The 12,989-nt window shown below is 47.2% G+C and overlaps 1 protein-coding gene across 2 annotated transcripts; it reads right to left on the bottom strand.

The window, feature by feature from the left end:
• Nucleotides 1-94: 94 nt before the first annotated feature.
• Nucleotides 95-12,801, bottom strand: l(3)80Fj (lethal (3) 80Fj). 2 transcript variants are annotated; one of them, XM_011150908.3, is made up of 14 exons: nt 12,703-12,801; nt 12,518-12,620; nt 12,133-12,328; nt 11,708-12,047; nt 7,786-11,599; nt 5,984-7,469; nt 5,238-5,874; nt 4,508-4,852; nt 4,089-4,282; nt 3,792-4,003; nt 3,445-3,698; nt 2,857-3,078; nt 2,305-2,458; nt 95-1,608 (listed from the first exon to the last, which is right to left on the bottom strand). In XM_011150908.3, the coding sequence occupies exons 1-13, from the start codon at nt 12,715-12,717 to the stop codon at nt 2,330-2,332; spliced, it is 7,947 nt and encodes a 2,648-aa protein (XP_011149210.1). In that variant the 5' UTR covers nt 12,718-12,801; the 3' UTR covers nt 95-1,608; nt 2,305-2,329. The 2 variants fall into 2 exon arrangements, with proteins under 2 accessions (XP_011149210.1, XP_019699556.1); XM_019843997.2 differs by lacking the exon at nt 95-1,608 and having other exon boundaries at nt 1,801-2,458.
• Nucleotides 12,802-12,989: the final 188 nt, after the last annotated feature.

Raw genomic sequence — 12,989 nt, 5'->3', positions numbered from 1 at the left:
AAATCGAAAATATCCGTATTAAGCTAAATTGCAAAAAGTTATAATCTAAATGAGAAAAAAAGATATAACTTGTGTGTGTATATAGAGACTGCGTACAATACAGTAAACACTTAAAAAACCGATTAATCTGATTGAAATGTTTTACATTAGTTATCATACAAATTTTCGTTCCATAAATAGCATTTTTGGAAGATATATATTAATTGTATACAAGTGAGAGATATTGATGTAATGTAATTTTATATATTATAAATGTTTACACTCTCTCTTGTTATAAATGTCTACAATCGTATCCAAGGGAAAATCTCGTATTTTTGAGTCTCAAAAGTTTAGTAATTAAAAGAATCTCGCAACATTTAAGAAAAAAAACTTGTCTTTTACTGAAATGTTACACAAGATGATGGAAGAGGTATTCGTTTGATAACGAATTTATCTTATTGAACAGTGTATAATATCATTGTATATATACATATATTTTTAAAAGACGCTTAATTACCAAAGATTAGCTGCGTTTAGCACAGAAAACTGCTTTGCAATTGTCATAAAATTCATAAATGAATGGCCTCTGCTTTTAATTAAATTCAAAGCAATCAAAATTAAAAGCAAAAGTGAATCTACAGATTGAGATTCATGAATTTTACAACTCATGAGTTACAAAGTAACTTTCTCTGCTGAACATAGCTATTGTCTATACGATTGTATCTATGTAATCGTAATTAAGCATTACTTATTACTGTAACCGGAATTAGGCGATACGTAAAATCGACGAAATTCGATTACATATAAGGCATTGGACTTATATCCAAAGATTTCTATTCTATTCTTCAATGAATATAATGCAACTGCGATATTCAGTGCCTAATCAGAATGTCATATTCTCCACTTGTATAATTGTATATCTTTAGCAAGTATATACGATTATACAAGTAAAATATGAAATATGTAATATGAATTATGTTTAGTACCACTTCTCTAAGGAACATTCGCCAGCTCCAACAAAACTGTGGTATACTTTAGTGTAGAATAATTAAATATTAAGCAATGCGTGTTTCTCTATCAACCAAAGTACAAGTTTTTAAAAGCCATGAAAACTATCCGTTCACAACTACATTCCTCTTATACTGTTTTCGTATTTACTGTATATTCAACAATTTCGTAGACATTCTATATTTCTATAACTTGGGATGATGGGACTGCAGCGCCTCCACATGTTTGCAAAAAGATATTTTAAATAATAAAATATTTTGCCAACCTTGATTTTCAATTTATTAAAATTATCATATAAATACAAAATAAGCCATTTTAAATCGTTCATTGTCTACTGAAGTCGGATAGTACAAATGTGTGACTTTGTTTTCCAAAAGGAATTTGAGGGTGAAGCATTTACAAACTTACCGGAATTACGTAACATTTACAGAATTAAATTTCTTTACCGTATCTTTAATAATTCAGTCCTCAGGTCAGCCTTGATCAGTGCGGCGGTCAATGTGTTATCTGGTTGGTTGGCAGTTATTCACTGTCTCGATGAGACTCTCATCGTGTCAGAAAGACGAAATTTTGGTAACACAAGAATTTCGTTCCTGCGGTGAGACTCCGACGGATTGTCAACTGTGAATTATCCAAAGACTTTGTGAAATATAAGTGAACATATGAGACTTTGTCCGATTTGCAAAAGTCTATATTGTATGGAGGAATGATAAAAAAATGTTTGCCATTTTCCTTGCGCAAAAACCATGAAAAAATCACAATATCGCAATGACGCAATGAAAACAACACATCAATATTCTCAATAAAAACAAATAACTTCCATACAGATTTATAAGTTCTTTATAAACAAAAGCGATTAATTCTAAACTGTAATTATTCTTAATTCATAGAAACAAAAAGACTTATTTAAATAGACTAATATAATGAATAAAGTAACGACTTGAATAGTAAATCTTATGTCTCCAACAAAAAAGGATCATTCCTGATCTTGAAAGTATACGTATAGGATTTCGATCCAATTGACGTTTACATCTCCAAATATCAGGCTAATGATACGTGAATAATACAGGATATATCTTGCGAAGTATATACAGTTTCCATCCGTTTCGCTGGATCTTCAGGATATCTTAATTTTAAGTAACTTGAACCCCATCGAACGACCGTGACTACGTTTCACGTTCTTTAATTGCTTATCGAGATACAATGTTGAACGAGCTAGCTTGTTCATAATGTAACTAATACATGAACGATACATCTTTCGGTAAAGATCGAGTGAATGACATAGAGTACGGTTATTCAGATGAATATAGTGCGTACCAAGACTCGAGAAGTACAACGTCTCTCACGTGAGTAACGTGTCGTCTAGCTCTTCTATTTTGCCTTCTGGTTGAGAGAGAACCTTGCGCAACACTTTACTAACCACATCAGACAGGGACTCCCTTGCACCGGCATCCAAGAAAGCCATACATCGCTGAAAAGAGATCATGTTACAAAAAAAAAAAAAACGACACAAAAAGGAGTTACGAGAAGAATAATTATTTTGACAATCACATCCTTCTCACTCGGAAATTTTGACACGTTCGCTATGAAACTTAAATTTAAAGTCGTTTACAATATTTTTAGTAGTTTCCTGATAATTTAACTAAAATAACTACAATACAGCAATTAAGCTAAAATAATTTTACTAAACTTGCTGCATAATTTACTGCTAAATTTAAAGCTTTATTAAAATATAACCTACGCTATATTTTTAGTAATTTAATATAATGCATGCTTGCATTTAACATACATAAAATATATTAAACAAATTGAATATATTAGACAACGTGTCACTCATATGTGACTTGTCTCTGCTGAAGGTAAACATACCTGGTGTTCTTCTTCACCCTGCCTCAGTCGGAGCACCGCGATGAGCGCGAGTTCGCTGTTGGCTTTGACATATCCATTCTTCTCTTTCGTCCCGTTCACCAACATTGGTAACAAAGCCCTGAGCAGCTCAGGTGACATCTTTTCAGGCAGTATATTGCGCGCGAGGTGAATGCAAACTCGAGCGAGTAGCTGTTTCACGTCGTTACTATTGTTATTCATTGACTGAAATTCGAAGCGAAGGTTACACACGTACATGTATCCACGTTGAAATCGGCTCGACATTGTCTCCAGTCATTGGTAGGAAGATTGCAAGTGCTTTTTCACCTGGGTGAACTTCAGAAAACTTCAAAAACCTTAGAATACATCTGGTACATCATAGAAGAATATATCTTCTGAAAGCTACTAGAAAGACAAATTCTTTCATTGGATATGGATATAATGTAAAACTCATCTAGAGGTGTTGCCATCTTTCTTCCACTGATCGTTCAATCTTTCCGGCCAGTACACACATTTCACGTTGAGAGATTGCCGAGAAATTGATTTTCTAATGGACATTACGAGAAATATCACACGGGACGTCGAACTTACTCTGACGAAGGGCGACAGAATCTGCTGCGGTACAGGCTGTGCCTCGTTCATGAGGTATTGAAACAGATACCCACACGCTCTCACGCCATTCATGACTATCTGCACTCTGTCCGCGGCCAAGTACGAGAGTATTACCGTGCACACACGGTCTTTCTCCTTGGGATTGTACACTGTGGCGGGCGACTCCTTCAGCGTCACGAAAAGCGCCGCCGAGCGTCCGTGTCTGAGCATCCAGTCGGCATTGACGTCGTTACCTAATCGAGCATCCCATTAGCAAACGATCTCGGCGAGTAAATGAGAGTTTGAAGCTTCCGTCGCTTGGTTGAACCAAGTTCCAGCAAACTCACATAGAAGATGATCGTTGAATGTGATCGCTAGCTGTTCTGGACTCAGCCAGCGTAACAGGGCACCGAAGCAACCAGCCACCGCGTTCCTCGTCACGTCCTCTGGGTGACTCAACATACTGCTGAGCGTCGCGAATACCTGCTTTTTCATCGGGTCGGTCATCTTGTCGCCAGCGGGCGTTAGTACGCCTCTGAGAGCTTGCAGCATCGTTTCTCTGCACGAGAAATATGCCAATGACAGACTCTTGAAACAGAGATACCTGGAGATACACCACAGAGACAACTCTACGATGAAATTACCTTATCGCCGGATCGTCTCCCGTCTTAATACCGGTGTGAAGCTCCGTGAACAAAGGATCGACACGCGTGTGGATGACGATCAAGTTACTGAGAGCGTACGCCGCTTTCAGTCTGACTTGTCGATTGCTGTCGTTCAGGGCTCTCAGGAAGGTGGTTTGCAGTTGCGGCAAGAATTGTTTCAGCATAACACCGACCTATCCGGTAAGCAAGGTAAACGTTAAAATATTGTCCAGTGGGTGCGAACATTGAATAGCAATCGCGCAATGCTGATCGACAATGAAGAGAGGTTGAAATGTTCATCTTGCTTCCACAAATCCATTATCAGTATCATTAAACAACATTAATATCCAGTAACAAAATATTAATCAGAGAGTCGAAACTGTTTAAAATAAATCGTGGTATGGTGCTGTTCTACTCACCTTTCCGAGCAATATCGCGAGCGTTTCCAGCACGGCTGCCTTGACGCTCCAATTGAAACGGTCGCCGAGGATTCGGATGAGCGGGCCGGTGATTTGCACGACGCTCGGCTGCAACGCGGACGCGCTCGACAACCTTATGACTTCTCCCAAGCCTTGAGCGGCGTGCTCCTTCGCCTCCGGCAGACCGTTCAGTATGGCCTCTCGGAAGATTGGTAAAATCGGTGTGATTCCTTTGGGAAGACAGAATCCGGGTAACAGTTCTTGGCCCTTCAGGTCGGACACCGCGAATCGAACGGCTTGCCGGATGTCTTGCACGTGTGCTATCTGCTGCTCGGATGACAGAGTCTGCGAAAAGCAACGGAAACAAAGCTAGTTCGTCTCTTCGGTTCCTCTATCGTCTGTTCTTAATCTTTCCCCAGAGTACGACCCCTATTCCCAGGTAAGAAATAGCATTTTCTAAAGCTTTATATTAAGAAAAAAAAAAGAAGAACAATAATACCACCTGCAATTAGCTCTCGCTATCCTGTTTTATATAATTCTAATTTTGATATAATTCTGACTATCTTTAACTAGAAACCCTGTAAATCACTTGACTTGAGGTAGCAAAATTTAGTTTCTTAATAATTATTTTCATTAGAATTAAAAACAAATAAACTTATCATCTAGACCCCGCTGTAGCAGGATAACGGATTAAAAGGGACACCGCTCGATGAGAACACAATATACTCGCCTTGGTGACAGCGGTGAGCGCTTCCCAGCTCATCTGTAACACGTCTTTGTCCTCGTCGGTAAACAGATGGATCAGACCCCTCAACAACTGTGGCACATATTGACTGTAATCCGCGCGAGTGTCGCGACAGAAGGCGCAGAGCAACGTCGCGGCGCTGCGCCGTTTCGAGAGGTCCTCCGCTCTCGTGGCCTCCATCAACTGATCCATCACGGTCCTGACGCCTACTTCGTCAGTGACCGAAAGAACTACCGCTTGACAGTATTCGAGCTCCTGCAGCTCATTCGCGGTCCCTTGAGCACTGGAAAGAGCAGTGAGTAATGCTGGTAAGATCCTGTGAAGGAACCGTGTCAATGCTTCACCTGCCACACTAGCCAGGATCGAGAGTGCTTTCGTGTTAACCGGCGGCGAGGCTAACTGCGGGACCAGATACGGCAGCACGACGCGCGACTTGATCGCCATCACCTGGCGCAAGCCGTCCAACGTGTTCTCCGCCTCGGCCGAGTCGGGCGAGTTCAATTGCGTTAGCATGGCCGGCAATATGTCGTCAAGGGCGCGAACGCCCACCGTGGAATGCAGACCGTCGAAGGTCTTGGCCGCGGCCTGTCGAACTTCCGGTAACGGGTCGCAGAGCGCTTTTCTGAAACAAGACAACGACGATTCTCCCCTTAGCTTGAACCACGAAGAGAGATGTAACCTTGCATTCTCGCGCTTTGCGAGACTCTTTCGCCAGTTGCCACCCGACTCACCTCACCGTCGGCACGAGACTGATGACGAAGGTCAAGACCATGTCTTTGTTGGTGCTCGCCATGATCTCTGACAGACCTATGCACACTCCTTGCCGTTGATCGGCCTGATCGCTCTGCAGACCCTTCTCCAAGATCGGGATGATCTCCGGCAAGACTCTCTCGCCTAGTTTGCGCACCAGGTCACCCAACGTCCGAGCGGCCACTTGTCTCTTGTCGTAGCTTGTGCTCGCCAAGCATCCCAACAGAAGAGTGAACAACGTCGGCAGTATCTCCCGCAAGGTTCGCGGTGTGTTCGTCACCACGACCTTCCAGACGTGAAGAGCCGCTTGGCGCACCATCAGAGCTACGTCTGAGCGACCCATGTATAGACCGGCTAACACGCGATTCCGCCTCTCAGCGCCCAGCGCGTTTATGATAGCGTAGTGCGACTGCTCGGTACCGAAGTTGTCGTCCTCGCTTGCGGTCTCTGTCGACATCTTGCCGGACACGCCGGAGATTCTGTACAGCAGGTCGCCCAATAGCTGCACGGACGAGTAGCGGATACGCCAGTTATCGTCGAAGAGACCCTTCTCCAGCTCCGGCAACAGCAGCATTATCGCCGAATCGGCGTAGAGCGTCACGATGCGTTGGCCTGCTCTCAGAGCGGTCTCCCGCACGTACTCGTTCTCGTCAGCCAGAGCCTTGAGGATAGGGTTGATGATCTGGCCAATGTATGGCGTGAACTCTGTGGTGAAGGCGCTCGGCATGTATATGAACATCATGATGTAGCCGTCCTTAACGTGAGGCGCGATGTCGGTCCTCTCGGCGGTGCTGATGATCTCTGGCATAAGCTTGTGAAGCTTCTCGACGCCCAGGCCGCGCACCACCTCCGAGAGACCCTGAGCCGCGCCGGACCTGTCGACGCTACTGCTCTCCGAGGTGAGAGTTTGCATCAGCCAAGGTAGCAGGTCCTCGAAGCTCGACTCTCCCATGCCGCGCACCATCGCGCCCAACGCTCTCGCTGATACGCTGCGCACCTCGGGCACGGGGTCCAGCAAGCTCGTCTTCAGGCCTGGGATTATAGTCGGCAAGTACGGAGTCAGGTCCTTCTGGTCCGTCAACGAGTACATGTTGCCGATGATCTGCGCGGCCATCTTCCTCGTCTCAGTCGAGCGGTCGAGGAAAGCGCGCTGCACCACAGGCATGATCAGAGCTAACGAGGGAGCGTCGATGAAGTGCACGAATTGCGTGTCCAATAGTGTTTGTAAGCAGGTGGCGGTCTTGTGTGAAGGATCCTGCAACGCCTTCAGGAGTACCGGCACGATAGCCTGGATTTCCGGGTTACGGATGACACTGCCGATGACCTTGAGCGCCTCTGCACCGGCCTCTTGCACCTTCGTGTGCGAATCGCTCAGCACTTCAATCAGCTTCGGCACGATGCTCGGTAGGCAGCTACTTAACTGCTTCGGCGCGCAGTATGCCATCGCACCTAGCAACTCGACGGACCCTGAAAGAAAACAACAATAAGGACAAATGAAATGAAGAGGGAAAGCAAAGCAGACTCTTCTTTTGCGCTCTTTTCTCAATTGAGCCAGAAAAATTATTCATTCATTCATCAAAGTAGAGAAAACAAAAGAAAAAAAGCCTCACACGGTTACAGTTACTCGAACTGGAAGAGTGTGAGTGGCGAGAAGGTTGCAATGCTCTCCTGATGAAATTCTCCGCTATGTAACGGGGAGAATTGTTTTCCAATAACTCCCAAGAGGAGAAGTTCAAGATCTCGCAGGCTCTTTGCCGCTAAGAACACTTCTCCTCAGCCTTACCGGTTTTCGTCCTCCACGAGTCCTCCTCCAAGGCCGCCAGCAGACTGGGCAGAACAAGTTTGACGCCGTGGGCGGAGAGCTTGCTCATGACCACCCGGGCGGTGTCGTCGGTGGCGGCTCTCACGTACTGACTCGAATCCCCGAAGCACAACAGCAGATGTGGCAGCACGTGAACGATGTAAGGTTCAAACAGCCTGCCCAGCATCGTGCACAGCATCTCGAAGGCAAAGAGCGCGCCCTCGCGATGCCGGTAGTTCTTCTTGTCCTGGATAGCATTGGTCAGCGTAGTCATGATGTCCAATTGCTTAAGCGCGAGTATTCCCATGCCCTTGATGATACCCGCCAATCCGTAGGCCGCGCCTTTACGCTCGCCGTACTTGTCCGACTTCAGCAGCTGATCCATCAGATTATCCACGATCTTCGGCGCGTCTTCCTTGATGGAAGGTACCAGGTGCGGCAGACAGTTCGCCACAGCCTCTTGCACCTGCTGCGACGGTGTGGAAAGCGCCGCTATCAGTCGCATCACAATGGGCTTGATGCGCGGGTCGTCCTTGTCCAAGTGCCTCGCCAGGGAACCCATGAGGATGACCACCGATTGCTTGATCGAGTCGAAACTGCCGATCTTCGGCGCCTTATCCATAAAGTCCTCGAACACAGGCAACAACGACGTCACGTTGACCTTGCCGTGAAGGTCTACCGCGGCGACGGCAGCAGTCAACATCTCCGTGCGCACCGATTGATTCCTGTCGCCCAAGCCGGTCGAGACGAAGAACTGCACGAGCCGGTGTATCGTGTCAGCGGTGAGAAGCGGCGCGATCTGCGCCAATGCGAGTGCCACTCCTCGTCGAGGTCCCCACGTGTCGATCGGTTGCTCGATCACGCGACCGAAGTCGTTGAGTTTCGGCGGGATCATGGCGAGCTTCTCCTGATAGAGCTGCAGCAGATTGTCCAATACAGACGGCGTGAGGTGCGGCACGGTGGCCAAGCATTGCGCCAACGCGTACGCAGCAGCCTGCTGCACCGGCTCCACGGGGTGCGCAATGTCCTGGATCAGCTCGTCGCAGAGCACCTCCGCCCGCGCGGTCAACTCGGCCGCGTCCCATAGCTCATTGGCGAGGATCTTATTCTCGTCACTCACGTCGAAGCGGGCAATCCACACTCTCCTGGTGAGTCTGTCCAACTGATCCTCATCCTCCTTGTGGGACGGGAAAGCTTGGCGTATCACTGCCAGTCCTCGGAGAGCGGCGTCTCTTACAGTCGACAGAGAGTTCTGCAGCGCGCCGATCAGCGAGTCGATGTCCTCGCTGGTGGCGATCGCCGTGTTGGGTTGACCGCTACCGGAATGTGCGACGTCCAACAGGGTGGCGACCGCATGGGACTGCACCCGGCCGGTGGTCTTCTCCATCAGCTCGATCAGCAGGTCAAACATCTGTTTGCGCGGCAGCAGCCTGGGATGTCTCGGATCTTTCAGCTCGTTGGTGCTTCCTCTCTGCTTCGTGTGTTCCTGTATAAACTGCAGTCCTTGCACGATCATACCGTCATCCTTGTACGTTAACAAGGTCTTCCTCACGAACGGGAACACGTAGCAGAAGGCCGAGGCCGTAAACAACTCCTTCTTCTTGATTGTCACCGTATGGATCAGATTCAACGTTCTCTTCACCGCCACATCGAGGTTCTCTTCCTCCCAGGCTGGGTCCAGGTCGCATTGTGGCTGAAGTTGCCGCAGCGTCACATGAGCGATCAGATCGCCCAAGATCGCGCTGTTGTCGATCGTCACTGTTTGACGGAGCGACAAGTACAGCTCAGCCATTTCAGGCGCTGCCAACGGTGAGCCCAGGTTCTTCAAGATCGACGGCAGCAGATCCTTCAAGTGCAGCGACAGCTCCTGTCGATTGCCGCGTATCGAGCATGTGACTAGAGACACCGCGGTATCGATCTTGGCCTTCAACTCGGTCAATCTTTTGCGAATACCATTCTCCTTCGCGATCTGCGCCTTCAGGGTCTCCTCTTGCTTCGGCGTCAGCTTCGGTTCCTTGATCTTGCCTTCCCTCTTCCGTTTCTCATACAGCTCGCGCCTCAACTGAAGCTCCTCCTGCTGCTCCTTGAACGAGTAGACCTTGCTTTCCCTCTTCATGTTCATGGAATTGAGAATATCGTTTTCGTCGTTAACGGGTAACACGCTCTTGTCGTAGAGCTCGCCTTCGGGGGTGAGGTACGTGAAGTATTCATCCTTGGTGACTCTCAGGATCTCTGGATCGTCCAGCTTGCTGATGACGTTGGACACCAACGCGGGTAGGAAAGCGTCCGGCGCCAACGACACGACTTTTATCAGCGCGTTCTCGTAATTCGCTAGCGGCCTGTAATTCTGTATCAGCATCTTCCTCACTTCGCTGCTGTAGCTACGCAAGAAATCCTTGGGTATGAAACTGTAGTTCTTGGCTATCTTGAACCACAGGTTCGGCACGGCCTTGAGCAAGGCCGGATGGTGAGACGGCAGCAAGGAGTCTCGGGTCATCTGCATGGCGGGAACGTCGAACAAGAAGGAGCCAGAGCACAGGGCGAACAAACCATCCGCGAGACACCGGCCGGTGATCTCCCCCATCGAGGACTCGTCTCTGCTTTCTTTGTCCGCCTCCGATTTGATCTTGACGTTCTCCAGGAACTTGTTGAACTCAGTCAGGAGAGCCTGCGCCGGAGCGTAGGTGCTCAAGCCAGTAACGACTTTCTTCACCAACGGGAAGCACCGTTGCCTCGTGCTGGAGTTCGGCGCGGTCGCGCAGGACACGATGGCACGGTGAACCCCGTTGAGTGCTTTCTCGTTCAGTCGGTCAGAGAACTCGCTGATGAGGCGCTCGCAGAGCAACATCAGATGATAGAGGATGTCATCGCCGCAGGTCGACAGGAATTTCTCCGAGAAGAAGATCTGCTCATCGATCGCGCTCCACAGCACGCTCTGCTTGTCGTTCTCCACTTGGTCAGCCAACACGAACTTGAGCAGCAGGTACGACGCGACCAGGCCCTCGGTCACCGCCGTCGGCTGCGCGCATTGCTGCATGGCTCTGCTGATCGCCTGTGCGAGGGTCGGTGCTATCACGCCTGCGTAAGAAGTGGCGGGCGTCGAGAAGAAGAGCTTGATGTAGGCGGTGCGCACTGCAGCGGTGGACGTTTTCGCTGCCATGCCTTTCTTGAACGCGTCCACCACACTCTTAGGTACGTTGGACGAGAACTTTTTGGACCACAGCGCCATCATCTCCAGGGCGTGTATCAGTGTCTTCTCATGCACCTCGGTCTCTAGGACCTTGACGAAGTGCTCGCACGCCGTCTCCGCTAGTTTCTGCACGCTGCTGCCCGAGGCCGCATTGTAGCTAAGATTGCCGGCTCCTTGCAGCACAGAGATCTTGTGGGTCGCGACCGTAAGTTTGCCCTCGGATCCGTGGAACACCGCGAACACCGACGACAACAGCGACTCTAAAGCCGTGGTGTCGGAGCATTGCAGAGCGAGCTTACGGCACGCTCCGACCGCATTATCGCGCACCAGGTCTTCCTTAGAATGTAAATTGGCGAATAAGCCTTTGCTGATCTCTTGGCAATATTGACTAAGATCAAGACTGAGTCCGTTCAATATATGGCCGACCGACTCGATTATGATCTCCGGATTCCTCAACATGGCTTTTTGCAAAGCGGGAAGCAAGTGGATCTTGAATTCCTCGTGGGTCAATCGTCGGAGAAGCGGCACAGCCACGTCGACCACATACAAGTCTGGCTTCTTTTTGCAACTGATGGTTACTTTGATGAATATGTCTATCATATTTACCTGAAATTTGCACACGTCAACACACACGTTTATAATGACATGTAGTGCAGCAGTATATTCATCGAGGATTATTAATATTTAATTATCGCCATTCTTCAGTTCTCTTACCTTCAACTGTTCCACCAGATCGTTCCTTTTGGAGGCAACTAGATATTTGGTGAGTAAGCTCGCCAAGATTATTGTACCGTTTCCAATTTCCAATTTTGTTAAATTTTCCACATATATAATTTCTATATTCTTTATGGTTGTCCATTCATGAGCAAGTAATGTGTATACCTTGTTTGAGAGTCTCTCATCGTTAGATGCCACAGCAGCTGCAGACAGATTTGCCTGAGCTTCGATAAGCTTCGGTAAGATTTGGGTAGTATCCATTTCTTCGTTGTATCCATGAAGAATAACTAAAGTCGACCATTTCAATGCAATATATGCAGTTAAAGAGGTATTTAAACTAGGAAAAAATATTCTGTTAAAGCAGTGCCATCAGATGTGGATATGGGCAGAGAGACATCAATTTTCAATCCCTATATACTTACGTAGCAACCACATTTTTATGCCAAGTGGCTTGCTCTGTGACTACAGCTGTCATATGTTTGACAGTAGCATCTGGCTGTTTCTTAAGCAACTCCACGATCAGGTTTCTCACGTAGGATTGCGAAGCACTGTCTTTGTACCTATGTAAGGTAAGCGATAGAACCTTACATACTCCGTTGACAATTTTCTCGTTGATGCCTGCAACGAGCAATCGGCGGGTTACATATGTGCCTGATTATCGACATGTCGGCATACGATTTACATATAAAGCACGAGGAGCAGAGAGTGATATCGGAAACGAATCTTTTTTCCTTATCTCCACATTGCCGGTGAATACAAAAATCACTTATCTCTTATCAAAAATTAAAACTTCCCTCTGCTACTTACCGGGATTTGACAACACGTTGACGACATTTTGCAGAACCTCACGCCGCTCCTTCTTGCTGGCGGTCTGAACTCGATTCGGTAGATCCTTCAGAGCTTTTGCTAACTGCAACAAAATACACGCCGATTACAATACGCCAGGACAAAGACAATCTAATATTTTCTTGCGCTCCACGTGACTCGCTCACCTCGGCATCCGCCATATTTGTTCAAAAACCGGACCGACACTGAAGCGCCGCTCTTCGCGACTACATATTTCACGCAAATGTGATTAGAATCGTAACCGTCGTGCGCTTTTATTTCTCCCGTTCTCAAAAGATACGCCACCTTGCAGTGTTTTAAAAACTTGCCTACAAATTACATTTATTTAATTCGATGAAATTTTCAATATCATCCTATCGTTCGTGTAATTTCGTTTATCGAGTGCGCTTGCCTGCTTATTATCGTAATATTAATATTTCTTCTGCCAAACGCA

The sequence above is a fragment of the Harpegnathos saltator genome, unplaced genomic scaffold (genome assembly GCF_003227715.2).
Source record: "Harpegnathos saltator strain DR-91 unplaced genomic scaffold, Hsal_v8.6 scaffold4, whole genome shotgun sequence".
Classification (NCBI taxonomy): Eukaryota; Metazoa; Arthropoda; class Insecta; order Hymenoptera; family Formicidae; genus Harpegnathos; species Harpegnathos saltator.
This window is presented reverse-complemented; position numbering and strand designations above follow the sequence as displayed.